At 46.2% G+C, this 14,018-nt stretch overlaps 1 protein-coding gene across 1 annotated transcript in view; it reads right to left on the reverse strand.

The window, feature by feature from the left end:
• Positions 1-14,018, reverse strand: part of Ca10 (carbonic anhydrase 10) — a 481,024-nt gene that overhangs the window by 16,372 nt on the left and 450,634 nt on the right. Inside the window, exons 5-6 of the mRNA XM_047546776.1 lie at positions 5,520-5,615; positions 933-1,005 (exon numbers count right to left, since the gene is read on the reverse strand). Of these exons, the coding sequence (XP_047402732.1) occupies positions 933-1,005; positions 5,520-5,615 (169 nt within the window). The remainder of the gene's footprint in view (positions 1-932; positions 1,006-5,519; positions 5,616-14,018) is intronic.

A 14,018-nucleotide genomic window follows, 5' to 3' on the forward strand; every position in this document is an offset into this window, starting at 1 on the left:
TAGGGAGCTGGGGGGAGTTAGAACACTTGCTTGCTGTTTTTTCCTTTGGTGGAAATCATTGTGAGCTCATTGATTGATTCAAAACCCTAGACGGCATGACTTTAGGAATCGGAAGTTCAGCGTTTTTACAGACGAGGAAACGGATTTACAGATGAGGAAATTGTTGAAGTGGGGAAACTCCTTGTTGAAGGACAAAGCCAAAGCTTGAGTCCCAGTTCCTTCTTGCTTCTAATTAGGTATAACCCATTCCTTCCCCGCCCACGGTGCATATTTATCTTAGCTCTTGGTGTGTGCTCGCTCATGCAACTTCCTCTAAATCCTGCAACTTCCGGGATCCTTCCTTGTTCTCCTCCTTCAACTTTGCACTGTTCTCTTTTTTCTGCTAAAGAAGTCTGGGATGAAACACTCCAAAAACTCAAGGGAGCTGGACAGAGTCTCATGGGTCACAGAGAACAGAAAAAGATGCCACCCCCTGCTTCCTCCTGGAAGGGGGACCCAGCCATGAGGAGAAGGAGACTCAGTCCAGCAAAGGGACTCTGTCAAGTGTCAAGGTTGGACCCCAGGTGCCCAGTGGATACTTTTTCAATCATACCATTGGCAAAGCCCCAGCTGTGGACAGCTGACATGGTGGAGTTAGCCAGCCAGCCATCAGAGTCCCCCAGCTCATTACCAATCCGCGGGATGACAATGACCACATCATCATGATCATTATTGCCTTAGACAGGCGTGGATGACTAAGACACCCCAGGGACTTCTGCTCAAAATGAGCTGCTTCTTGGCCAAACCCTGACTCTCCAGAGTGACTTTCTACAGAATTAAAAGATCATGAAGCTGAAAGGGGCCCACTGAGATCATCAGTTCTGGCTTCTTGCCTTTTGACAGGACTAACCTTTATAGAAGAGTCGCTATAGAGGAAATTGAACCAAACTTACTTTTATATGTTATTCTTGTGATGGTATCTCTGTTGAGCATTCGATTAAGAAATGGGTTTGATGAATCAGAAACCTGGGGGGAGGGAAAGGAAACAGGAATGACCGGGTGGCACTTTCCCAGGATGAACATCACCTCCGCGCAATCCCTTGCCCATTCATACTTACTTAGTGCCCACCATGTACCCAACTCTATGATGGCTGGAAATTCAGAGATCACAGACATACACCCTACTCTAGGAAGGCCCGGTCTAGAGAAGGAAGAGTAAGTGAGCCAATGGTTCTCATACGACGTGAGGAGTGCTGTGATCGTCACAGATGTGATGATATCAGGGGAACCAGGGAATCAGGCTCGTGGGTATATGGGAGGATGGGTGGAAGTTAGCAGGTGTTTTGCGGGGTAGAGTGTGGAAAAGGAGGAAAGGGAACAAAAACACCCCTCGTGGAGGACCTACCTGTACATCCATGGATGGGGGAAAGGAGAACCGGACATATTCATGGAAGCCTTTCAGAATGGCAGAGCAGCGGAAGCTGAGGTTGCAGGGAAGGATGGAGGGTGGGGCTAGAGAGTGGGCAGAGGCTGACCCGTCAGGCTTTGAAGGTCAGTTAGGACTTTCACATTTTATTCTGTAGGAATGGGGAACTATCAAAGCATTCTGAGTTGGGAGTACAGAGTGACATGTTAGGAGAGGGATATTTATCTAAGCACAGAGGGAGAGGGAAAGAGTATCCAGAACAGAGGTATCAGCGGATGGAAAAAACCACTCTAAAAAGTAATATAGGACCTTGTTATATCACCGGTAATTACTATATGAATCGAATATCCATAAGTCATATCAATCAGCCAATCAGTCTTTCATCCACCCATCCAGTGAATATTCACCAAGTGCCTATCATGGGTCAAACGTGTACTAGGTGTTCAGGGATGAGTTCCCATTTTATGCATATGCCCGTATAGCTCCAAATTCCTCCTTTGGGAGGAGGAGTTAAGCTTCAAGGAGCCTAGACCTGCCTTTTACAGACCCACCATTTATGAGATCATGGCGTGGCTCCACGGAACCGTGTGCCCTGTTTTCTTAACAAGGCCTTTTTACTCAGCCTTTCCTGAGTGCCCCTGTTCACGCTCGTCATTTCTCTCCTACCTTGCTCAGCTCAGCTCTGCTCTGTAATTTACGCCTCAGCTGTTAATCGGATGTTGTGACACATCAACATTTTAAATCTGATTTATTCTGAGGGTTGGAAAAATTGCAGCAGATGATTATTATTATTAGATAAGCAACAGGTAATTTTGGTTTGGGGAAAGCACAGGTTGTTTATTTTCCCTCCATCTGTCTCTCTTTTCATACAGTTTCCTGGGTGCATTGTGGTGAGACATACCAAGGGAGCTTGGCTGGTGACAAGCTTTAGCCTCAATGGAAGCTAAAGTCCACTCCAAATGAAGAAAAGCCCCGAATTGAACCTTGTTGCTCCCCAGACACTTAGTGCTAATTCAACGTCTACTGTGCCATACCCTTCAGCATTTAAAAGATAGTTAGACACCTCTGTTTGTGCTGAGGCACTCCGCTAAGGAAGGAGAGCCAAAAAGACGTTGTCATGGTTGGTAAGGAATCTGCCCTGTCCCTTAATTGCTGGGGGTCTCAGGCTCCTGGGACCTGGTGAGTCCAGGCAGCATTAACATTGAGACCAGCCCCTTTTGGACTGATTAAAAATAATTGAGAAATTTCCAAAGTGCTCACAGATGATTTGTGGGCACGAGTGTGCAGGCTGTGTGGGTGAGAGGATAAAATATGTACTTGGTGTAAGTGAGCTTAAGTGGGAAGTTAATGGTGTGTGATTGAGCAGCAATTACAGCCAAATCTCCATTCCCTGTGGTCATGGGAAGGATGGGGGATTAGTGGAGGACAGAGATAAAAAAAAAAAAAAAAAAAAAAAAAAAACAACTCTACAGATGTACAAGTCTCTTCTTTTAACCAATAACTCCAGCTTTTGGGCAGGGTGGCAACTTTAGGGTTACACGCCCTAGATGTGGGGCTTCTCATCCCTTGTTCTTGCCTAGCCAGCAGAGATCTGGGAAAGGGAGGCAGGGAGATCAGAAGGAGGGGATGATGAGGAGAGACTGTGCATCCTTAGAGACCAAAGTGCTCAGTCCATTTCATTTCTGGGTACCAGTGCTGAGCAGAGGGCTGGCCTATATCCCATGCTCAATCAGAGTTTTGAGAGAAGTGAGTGATAAGGCACAGCTTGGGTAACTTGCATGGGCTTGATTATCTGGGAGGCAATTATGTGGAACAAAGAAGAAATTTTGTGGCTTATTTTGAGATGGAGCCAGAAATTTTCAGGTTCGCTCAGGAAATGATCAGGAGCATCCCCAGGGGACCAACTGGCCAGAGAAGATGCTGGAGTTAATTGCTGTCTCTTCACTGAGCTCAGGCCCTGTGGGTGTGAGTCCCTCCCAAGTACCTTCAGGGAAACACCCAGGTCCTGTAAGCCCTGACTGTGCTGGAACAATGCATCTGCAAGAGCTGTTTGCTGTCCACAGTTTGCTGTCCAAGAGGCTGTCTGTACAGCAGCCTGTCAATCACTCTGTCAACTGTAAGGTGGCTGTGCTCTCCATGATGACATTTACTGACTCAGGATCTTAGAGCAAACTGAGACCAAGTCGGGGACTGAGACACCCTCCAAAGGGCATGAATTGTTGGGGCAGGCAGGTTGGCCTGTGGGAGAAACTAATGGAAGGGTCAGAACTGGGAAAGTCACAAGGGGAGGTAGGCTCCTGGACACACATGACAACATGTGGAATATCCACAGGCTTCATGACAATGAGTGTGACCCAGGTCGAATGCACCAGTTGGTTCTCAATGCCATACTTTGACCTGGAGTGGTTCCGCCCTGTGCTACGGGTGGCCCAGGGTTAGGGGGTGGGATGCTGTTTTAAAATGCTGTTTTCTCCGTTCTTGCCCTTGTGGCTTTCCCCAGGCTCTGCTGGGAGGCAAATTGTGGGAATAATGTCATGAGTATGAAAGTTAGGCAAGACTTGGAGTGCTTTCCTGGCTGGGCTCTTGCGAGCTGCATGAACTTGTGTGAGTGCCACGGATTCTCTGAGCCATTTTCCTCATCTCTAAGACTACTAGGGTTAAATAATGAAATAGATGCAAAACACATACTAGAGTGCCCGCACCAGGAATCCGCTCTTCCTTCTTCCAGGGTTTGTGATGATGTCAAAGACACAGAGTAGGAAACAGCAGGCTCTGTGTTGGGACCAAGAAGATAGGAAAAGCCTAAAGCAGGCTTCCTTAGCTAAATGCCCCTTCCTCTCTTTGCTAATGGAGGAGCTTGGGGTTTGCAGCCAGGGGCCATATATTGTCATGGATGCCCCTGCGCAGTGCGTAGCTCTGCCCTGCCCTGACCCAGATGAGGGCGAGGTCGTTAGGGGAGGCATGGCATCTGGAAGGATGGGCAGGGAGAAGTGCGTATTGCACAGCATCAGGCTTTGGGGGAGGAATGGAGCTGTGGGGTTGCATTACTTGCCATTCTCTTGAATAATAATGGTGATGTCATTGCAAGCTACCATTTCTTGATGGTTAATGCTGGATTTCTTTTCTTTTCTGTTTTTGTTTTGTTTTGTGTTTTGTGGAGAGCTCTTGCTGTGTTGCCCAGGCTGGACTTGAACTCGAGATTCTCCCATGTCAGCCTCCTGAGTAAACTGGGATTACAGGCATGAGTCATTGCTACTGCACCCAGTCGAATGCTTGGTTTCAACTGATTATCGAATTCCAAGTTCTGACTGGCCCTCTTTCTCTACTGATCTAGCCAATACCTTCCCAGAGGTTAGCACAGTCACAGCTGATTTTTGGGATTGCCACATACTGCTCTCTCTCTTTCTCTCTCTCTATTTTTTTCTAGTTGGAAAGGAATTTTTTTTAATTAAAAAAATTTGTTTTATCTGCTTCACTCTACATCTGCCAAAATGTTAAAGGGAATTTATATGATAAATTAGAATTTGCTCGGTTGGAGATTTTATGCTGTTTTTGCCTGTTAGGGAGATGCCTAAGCCAGGCGCCTCCCCAGAATGTCTTAAAGTCAGCAGCAGAAGAGTGAGAGAGGAAGATGTTCCTCAGAGCCAGGAGAAGCCAGGGGAAGCCAAGAGGAGCTGTCCAGTACACAGCCTGCGGAGGAGGGCTGTCTCTCTTGTTTTCTCAGGAGCAGCAGATTGATGGACAGGTCTTCAAGGGGCATCAATGGGAGACCCCCTTCCCTTCTGCTATTACATTCTTCTGATTTCACTGCTTTAGGGGGGATCTGAAGCCTGTCCCTGGACCCAGCACCTTTTTGCTCTCTAGGACAGAAACTGCCTGAACCCTCAGGCCTTGATTCTTGAAATGGAGCCCATCATTTTCACATCCTGCTGCAGGGGACTGCATTTTTCATGAATCTCATGGATATTAAAGTCATGAGACCCTGCAGCTTTTCTTAGTCATGGACATTAATCCATATCACCCCTTTAATATTTCCAACTTCAACAGAGACTGATTTTCTGATTGGAGTGGGGGTTAGCAGGAAGAGAAGAATGAAGGAATACAAGACACTTACTTTTATAAATATAGAAACTACCACCAATCCATTCGGACTCTTTGCGGCTTCTGTGACATTTGTATATAACTCATGGTTATAGTGGATAAGCTGCACCTGTCAGGAGAGAAAAACAAAAGGAAGAACAACCATTCAGTGTTAAAAGGTGTGAGGAACAGGATGTGACCCCTTCGCCCCCATAAGAGTGAACTAACTGCAAAGTACGTTGAAGAAAAATCAGAGACAGCCTTTTAATTGGAGGGGTTTCAGAGGCATATGTAAATGTGTGTCCCTGTGTGTAAAATGCACACACACACACATAGACACACACACACACACACACACACACACACATATCCCATACATATTTGCAAATGTCTTCCGGTAACAAGCATGCTTTTAATAAGCTCCGTACCCATCTGCTCCTGGCTCCCTCCTAGGACATTCCCCCTAAAGTGTGTGTAAAGTGAATTTCCTTCTTAGGAATGGAACAGCCCTGCAGGGGCCCACGCACTCTCCAGGCTTTGCCAACAGCTGCCACTGAGAAAATCTTCTTGGCAGCCTTTGGGACAAGCAGGGAACCAGTAGGTCCTGAGCCATCAGTGGCTTTGAAAGGAGACTGACCCTCTGGAGGGTGCAGGGATTCTGATGCAGAGAGAGATGGAGGCTCAACTTCTGATGCGTCAACCTTCACAGGTCACCTAGTTGTGCAAAATGTCGCCTCCTTCCCTCGCAACAGAAGCCAGCCATCTGTCTGTGGAGCCCTGTGCAACAGGCCACGTGGGAGAAAAAGGAGCCCTGGATTCAGGCTCCAGCCACCCAGGTCTTCCCTCGGTTACGTATTTTTTTTTAAAAAAATTCATTTAAAATTGAAAAACATAACATACATGTCTGTTCAAACCAAAGCACCACCAATTCTTAACCACCTGGTCAACATGACCCCACACTGCCGACTCAATCACTTCCTCTGAAAATGGGTATGAAGGTCTTGGAATTCATCTCAGGGCAGTGAATTTAAAATAGATTTTTTTTTTTCAACAGTATAGAACTATAGGTCTTGTAAAACATTAAAAATACAGAAGTAAAACACAGTGATAGACTCCTCTACCTCTGGCTCATCCCCACCCGAGCAATACCACTATTAAGTTCAGTATAGATCTTTGCAGACACCTTTTCATGCTTATAAATCATGCTCATGGAAATAGGGTTTAAAAAACAATAGAGATGGAATCATTTATAATTATGATTCTGAACCTGCTTTTTAAAAATGGAAGACTAGCTCGTGGCTGTCTAAGTCAATGCATGCAGATCTACCTCACTCTCCCTAATGGCTGCAGCCTTCTCTGCTGCATGAACGCCCCGTAACGCATTTAACCATTCTCTCACTGGCTTCCAGGTTGTTTCCATTTTTTGTTTCTTATAAACAATGTCACAGCCAGCGCATCATATATCTTTCTGTAATGGCGTGAGCACTTTCCACAGGATGATTTGAGAATCTAATAAGGTTGTGCCTGTAAAAGTGATTTGTGACTCTGGAAGTATAAGAGAGTATTCATTATTGCCATATCCTGTATTGCATTAAAAAAAAAAAAGGAGTGAAGTTTTATAAGTTGATAAAGGCCCTGATCCAAAAAGATGCTTTTCCTTGAATATTGAAAAAAATATCTCTGATGCAATGGTTTGCAACCTTTGCTGTGCATCCAGATCACCTGGGTGTTTCGAAAGCCCTCCTGACCCAGCCTGCACCCTCCGATTCTGGTTGTATTGATTCGGGGTGGGAACCAGGCTCTGGTGTTTGTTAAAAGTCTTTGGTTAGAAGGCAGCTGGAGTTGAGAGCCAGTGGAACATCAATAAGCATCATACCTCCCGGATGGGTGGTACCTTGAATCTGAGAATGTCCTAACATCTCATGGAGGGAGCCCAACCTGTGTTATCGTTGCTCTTGACCTTCCATTTGCTTATTGCTCTTTTTCCTTGTGAGATTTGCCAGTGGAGCCAGATTGTGGCATGGCAGCCACTCAGCTGGTGAATGCCCTGGATTCACGGGATTCTATCAGTCCCATGTTTGTGGTCCCCTCTCTTGTTCCCCCGTGCAACCGGGACTTTTTGCAAATGGAGACGTATTGCCCTGTGGAAGAGCCACGGTTCTCATTCACTCAACACCCTCTTCTTTCCAGTGCTGAGTGAGCTTTGTTAAATGAGATCAACACATATGCCACTAAGATCCTCCTTGTCTGACCCAGGTGGCCTACAAAGTCACCTGGGGATGTGCCAGTGCTTTAAGCTATGCCTTGAAATTGCAGCATGCTCTGAACACTAGAGCAGGGGAGAGGAAGGGAATCAGGGGAACCATCCTTCTCCCCAACTTGCAAGCTAAAAGAAGGCTGGGAGAAATCTTCCAGGTCACTGGCTGCCCCATGGAGTGGGATTCAGCCAAGGGCTGGGGTCTGCGCGTAGGGGTGAGGCTGTGCTCTGCCTCAAGTTCGTGATAACACATTTAGAATTTTGATTTGAAGGCTTACCTCCTCCTTGTTCCAAGGTGAGTTGCCTAGGATTCTGATCTTATGAGCTTTGGTTTCTATTAGCAGTTGGTTGATGGACTGCCTGTTCAGTTAGGTTGAACAGTATGAAATTGACCTTTGGATCTACAAAAATGATGCTTTTATAGAGCAAACATGTTCTTAAAATGAAATTACTTTGAGTATAGCTTTCCCTACCCCCACCCCCAACCAGGTATTAGGAAGAGGACAGGGTACTTTGCTACTCGACGTGACCAGTAACGGCCATAGCCAGGGCATCTGGGATCTTGTTAGAAATGCAGAATCTTGAGTCCCACCCCAGATGTCCTGGATCAACATTTGTATTCTAACAGAGTCTCAGGGATTGGAATGCACATTCAGGTTTGAGAAACACTTATGTAGCCTACGGTGTTGGCAGGTTAGCAGAGCCCTGTTTCGCCTGGCTGCTCACCCCTTCTCCATTTCAGTGTGGATGACTTCAGGAGTACGTGCATCATGTATGGTGGAAGATAGACTGTGTCCAGATTAGGAAGCCTGGCATATGAGCTATGGGAAGGCTTTGAGCAGGGGAATGAAATAATCCACGTAGACCATACGATGGCAGACTGGAGCAGGGAGAGAGAGCAGAGGTGGGGATGGGATCATTTCAGGTGTTGGCCCTTTAAGGAAGAGATGTGCTTTGTTGGACTTTGGTAGCATGGGTATTTGGTGACTCCAAGGCACCAAGAGAGTCCCCAGTCCACAGAACCTCTGGGAGCAGCTCCAGATGATGCCAGGAAGCCGCTGGCAGTGGCCAGGTTTCTTGTTCTCACTGGTCAGAACACAATTTGGGCATCGAAAGGAAGAGGGAAAGACAATCTGGGGCTGGTTGCAGCAGCTCGCGCCCTGACAGCAGGGCTGACCATGCAATGGCACTGCTCCCTCTGCCTCCTCCCGGGTCTCTGTCAGTGGCAATTATAGTTCCTGCAGTGGGGGCTTTTGTTCTATGTCCCAATCAGGCACAGCGGTGCCAGTCCAAGTTCCCCTAATCACTCCCAGCATGCCTGGGTGTGGGTGGGCCTGGGGAAGAGACTTTGCTGCTTGTCCCTAGCAAGATGTCCCAGGTAGGACTGAGGGAGCAGCAATGTGCAAACTTCACCCGGCTGGGGACAGAGTTTCAGATTGGCAGGTGGGTTCTGAAAATGATATCTGGGGACTACTTCTTCCTCTTGAAAGATGAGGCCTACGATGCAGTTGAACTGAACTTCAACTTTGGGACTTAGTGTAATCACAGAGTCTGACATGAACTCAGTAGATGATCAGTAAGTGAGTGTTGAACCTTCTGAGCAAGCTGCCGGGCGACTAAGACTGCGGGCGCGGCATGGGAGCTGCTTATGGGGGCAAACGCTTTGAGAGCTAATGATGACATGCTAATTAAACACCAGGTTTGACTATTCATTACAGAGATGCCCCGAGAGCTTCCACAAGCTTAGTTGGAATTACCATCCGAAAGAGCTAAACCTGGATTTCCGGAAATCATTCTATGACTGACTTTTTATTAATTTGAGATGGGAGTCCTCCTAGAGTTTTCTAGAAATGCAAGACAGAGAAACGGCGGTTGGAGAGAAAGAAACGAGACATTGTCTGCCTTTTCATGATGTTCACACAGAGCAGGTGCCACCATCCAGTGCGTTCTCTGCATCTGAGTGAGCTGAAGTGACTTGTCCTTGTGTGGCATAGCTTGAGTCTGACGTTCTCATCTCACTGTATGCATCACCTCTATCCTTTACTTGGGAATATGTTTGTTCCAAAAAAAACCTTTGAGGGTCAACTCTAACTATGTGCCAAGGCCAGTTGGAAGAAGACCGATGAAATCCTTGCCCTCCTAGAGAGAGTTTCAGAGAGAGAGTGGTGCTCTGAAGGAAACGAGAAGATTTTACTTACAAAGTGAACGTCAGTAAAGAATGGGGTGTATGTGTGCAGAAGGGGAGCAACATCTGTAGAGTAGCTAGTGAAGGCCTCTTTGGGGAGGTGACATTTGAGCTGAATTCTGATGATGGACAGGAGCCAGGCATGGGAAGACTGAAAGGACATTGCTCATAGAGAGTATGGACAATGCAGAGAGCCTGAGGTAGGGACAGGCAGTAAGAGAGGTTGGGGAAGGGCCAGGGTAGCTCAAGATGGAACCAGCTCACCCAGGACCTCGTAGACCATGCTAGGAGCTTTGATTTTATTTCAAGACCAATGTGAAGGAAGAAATCACTTGAGCTGATGTGCATTTTTTAAAAGTCTCTCTGGCTGCTGAGAAGGATGAAGTGGAGGCAGAGGAGCCCTTGCCTACCATTCTTGACCTCTCAGGTCAGCTGTGGCCTTACCTTCTCCAGGATGCCTTTCACAAACCACTGACATTGAGCGTCAAGTCCCCTCTGTTCCCATGGTACTCTTATCTAGGAGGTGAACTTGTGATGGTTAATTTTATGTGTCAACTTGACCAGGCTAAGGGGTGCCCAGATATCTGGTCAAACAGTACTCCTGGGTGTGCCTGTGAGGATGTTTCTGGAAGAGATCAGCATAGTAGATTGTGAAAAGAAGATCCACCTTCACCCATGTGGGCAGACATCATCTAATCTGCAAAGAGCCTGCTGAGAAAACAAAGAACAAGGGAGGAAGAAGCCATTTTTTTTTTGAGCTGGGGCATCCATCTTTTTCTGTTCTTGTACATCACAGCTCCTGGCTCTTGGGCCTTCCCGTTTGGGGCTCTAGGACTTACTCCACAACTCCCATGGTTCTCAGGCCTTTGGTCTTGGACTGAGAATCACAGCATTGGCTTCCCTGAACTCAGGCTTGCTGGCGGCATATTGTGAAAATTTTCTGCCTCCATCATCTCGTGAGCCAATTCCCATAAGAAATCTCACATACATCTCTGAGAATATCTTACTGGTTCTATTTCTCTGAAGAATCATGACTGAAATATTCAAAATATTTTACAACCCAAAATGGCATGAATGCTGGGTGATCAGAACAGATGTAAAACCACAATTGATACAGTCGCATGGGAGCTAAATATCATTGTTAAAGTTGATCATTATCATCATTTTTTGATGATTATCGCTAACATTTGCTGAGTAATTCTTTGTGCCAGTGATGATGCCAGCCGTAACATCGTCTCATTTAATTCTCAAAAAATTCCATGAGTTAATGCCTTTATATCCATTTGAGTCATGGGGAGACCGGGTTTTAGAGATCTTTTTTTTTTTTTTGCTTAAGGAATTGCTGGAGCTGAACTTACACAGTTTGCATTCAAACACCATGTTATTCTTCAACTATTTTCTTTGTGTCTAACTCTACTTTGGGTTAAATGTCTGAAGGGCATGGATATTGTTCATCATCATATCCTGGTGCTTGCTATGAAATTTGGCTCAGAGGAGAGGTTGGCAAATATTCACTAAATGAATACCAATGTTGCATCTCAATAAGTCTTAGTCCTAGAAGGGACCTTAGAGAAAACCAAGCCAACCTACTTTTTTTTATTAAAAATGAAGAAACCAATGATTGGAGAGAGGTAACGTTTTACACATGATAATATGGTCATTCATACATGCATTCATTCATCACTTGCTTATTAAGTGACTACTGGGTGAGGAAGACTGGAAAGAGGTGACACTGGATGGGAAGGTAGGGACAGGCCATGGAAAGCCTGGTGATTTCAGATGGGAGATCTGGATTCCATTCTAAGGGAGATAGTGTTTTAGCTTTTTCATCACTGTGACCAAAAGACCTGATAAGAACAGCACAGAGGAAGGGAATTTTATTTAGGGTTCACAGTTTCAGAAATCTCAGTCCATAGATGGTCAACTCTATAGCTCTGGGCCCAAGGTGAGGCAGAACATCATGGCGGAAGAGTGCGGTGGAAGAAAGCAGCTCAGAACATCAATCAGGAAGCAGAGAGAGTGCTTTGCTCACCAGGGACAAAATGTAAACCCTAAAGTACCATCTCCAGTGCCCTACCTCCTTGGCCACACCCTACCTGACTATAGTTATCATCCAGTCAATCCATATCAGTGGATTAACCCAGTGATTAAGTTAGGGCTCTCATAATCCAATCAATTCAGCTCTGAAAAATTCTTGCATTGTCTCACACAAGAGCCTTTGGGGGTCACGTCGTATCTTAACTGTAACAGGGAACTATATTTATGTTTCAGAATTTTCTTAAGGCCAAAGACAAAACTTTTCTTATGCCCTATCATTGAAGCAAGGAACCTGAAAACCACTGGTCTTTGGTGACAAGTAACTCAGCTTTCACACTAATGGACAAGTACTTGTCTTTGCTGAATCCTGCTGCAAACAAGATTCCGGGGCGACAAGCAGGCACACCCTGTCATGGGTTCAGCTGGGAGCAGCCCCTGCAGTTCAGGTCTCAAGTGGTGTTCTCCCTGGGTGGGAGCGAGGTGCCTCGCCTGCATGTGCCACCCTTCACACCTCAAGAGAGCAGCCAGCTGTTTCTTAGGCCTAACGTACACATTTTAGCTCATCTTTACAATGCGATGCTCCATTAGCAGAAGACTCTTTGTAAACTTGAAAGAGCTGCCTTGTAATGGAAAGCCACATGTGACATTGGATGAGACAACCTTCCTTCTGCTTAAATACCTCAGTGGCTTCCCATTGCCTGTAAGATAAAGATGCAAATCTGAGCGCAGTCCTTGTTATGGTTGGGTTCTAAGGGCTCCTCAAAGCTCCCGTGTCGATGCAGGAATATTCAGAGGCAAAATGGTTGGATTATGACAGCTGCGACCTAATCAGTCCCTCCTGGTCTGAATGGACTGACTGAGTGCTAACTAGGTGGGAGGGGCATGACTGGAGGAGTGGGCCACTGGGGGTGTGTCCTGGAAGGGTGCATCTTCTCTGCAGCCCCTTCCCCTTTCTCTGCATCCTGGTTGACAGGAGCAGAGCAGCGCCCCTCTTCCATGCCCTTCCGCCATGATGTTCTGCCTCACTTGGGCCCAGAGCAGTGGAGATGGCTAACCATGAAATGAACCTCTGAAACCATGAGCCCAAATAACCTATGTTGTTCTTTGTCAGGTATTTTGATCACAGTGATGAGAAGATGATGAACACAGTCCTTGTGTGACCCCCTCACTTTTCCAGCTATGTTTGCCTGTTTTATGTGTGGTGGCCACAGTGACCTTCCTTCTCCCTTGTGCATGGTGTACCCATCTTTTGTACAGTCTGTACACATTCTGTTCCTTTTGCTCAAAACACCTTTCCCTCCCCTGTGGGCCCATCTCCTATTTAGGAACTCTGATCTCAGCCCAAGGATCACCCACTGAGAGAGAGCCCCAGTGGATCACACTCATAGCACTCTGTACTGTTGCCCCCTGAAATTTCCTTCACCAGATTTTGATCTTCAGGACAAGGATCATATCTGACATCCTCAGTACCCAGCCCTGTACCTGGTCCATATTAGCAGGAGCAAGGTGGAAGTAATTGTCAAATGAAGGAAGAAAGCAACATAGACTGAGATCATCCAATGAAGTGTGACATCCGAGGGACAGGGAGAGCAAGATGCGTGGCTCAGCAGGTAGAGAACATTTTGAAATCCTGAAGGGCACCTCTAATGGAGGCCAAGATGCTCAAAATCACCTGATAAATACGCCTCATGCAACCTAGGTCAGCAGACATTTTGCAAAGAGCCACTGAACATCTTCACCCGTGAGGCCTCTGTAGTTTCCCATCATAACTACTCAATTCTGCTGTTGTGGTATGAAAGCAGCTATGGAGAAACTTTGGAAGAATGGCTGGGTTCCAATAAAACTTTATTTATAAAAACACCCCGTGGGCCAGATTGGGCTGTGGCTATAGTTTGCTGATCCCTGCTAGTTTAAATATGAGAAATGAATAACTAACTTCCAGAGCATGCATTTTCCTAGTATGTAATATGTATAGGCAGAAGGAAAATGCAGAGCTAGAGAGAACCTAAGCATTAACGTCCTCCTTTGCTATAAATGATTATGATTCCCACTGT

This window comes from Sciurus carolinensis, chromosome 3, assembly GCF_902686445.1.
Source record: "Sciurus carolinensis chromosome 3, mSciCar1.2, whole genome shotgun sequence".
Taxonomy (NCBI): Eukaryota; Metazoa; Chordata; class Mammalia; order Rodentia; family Sciuridae; genus Sciurus; species Sciurus carolinensis.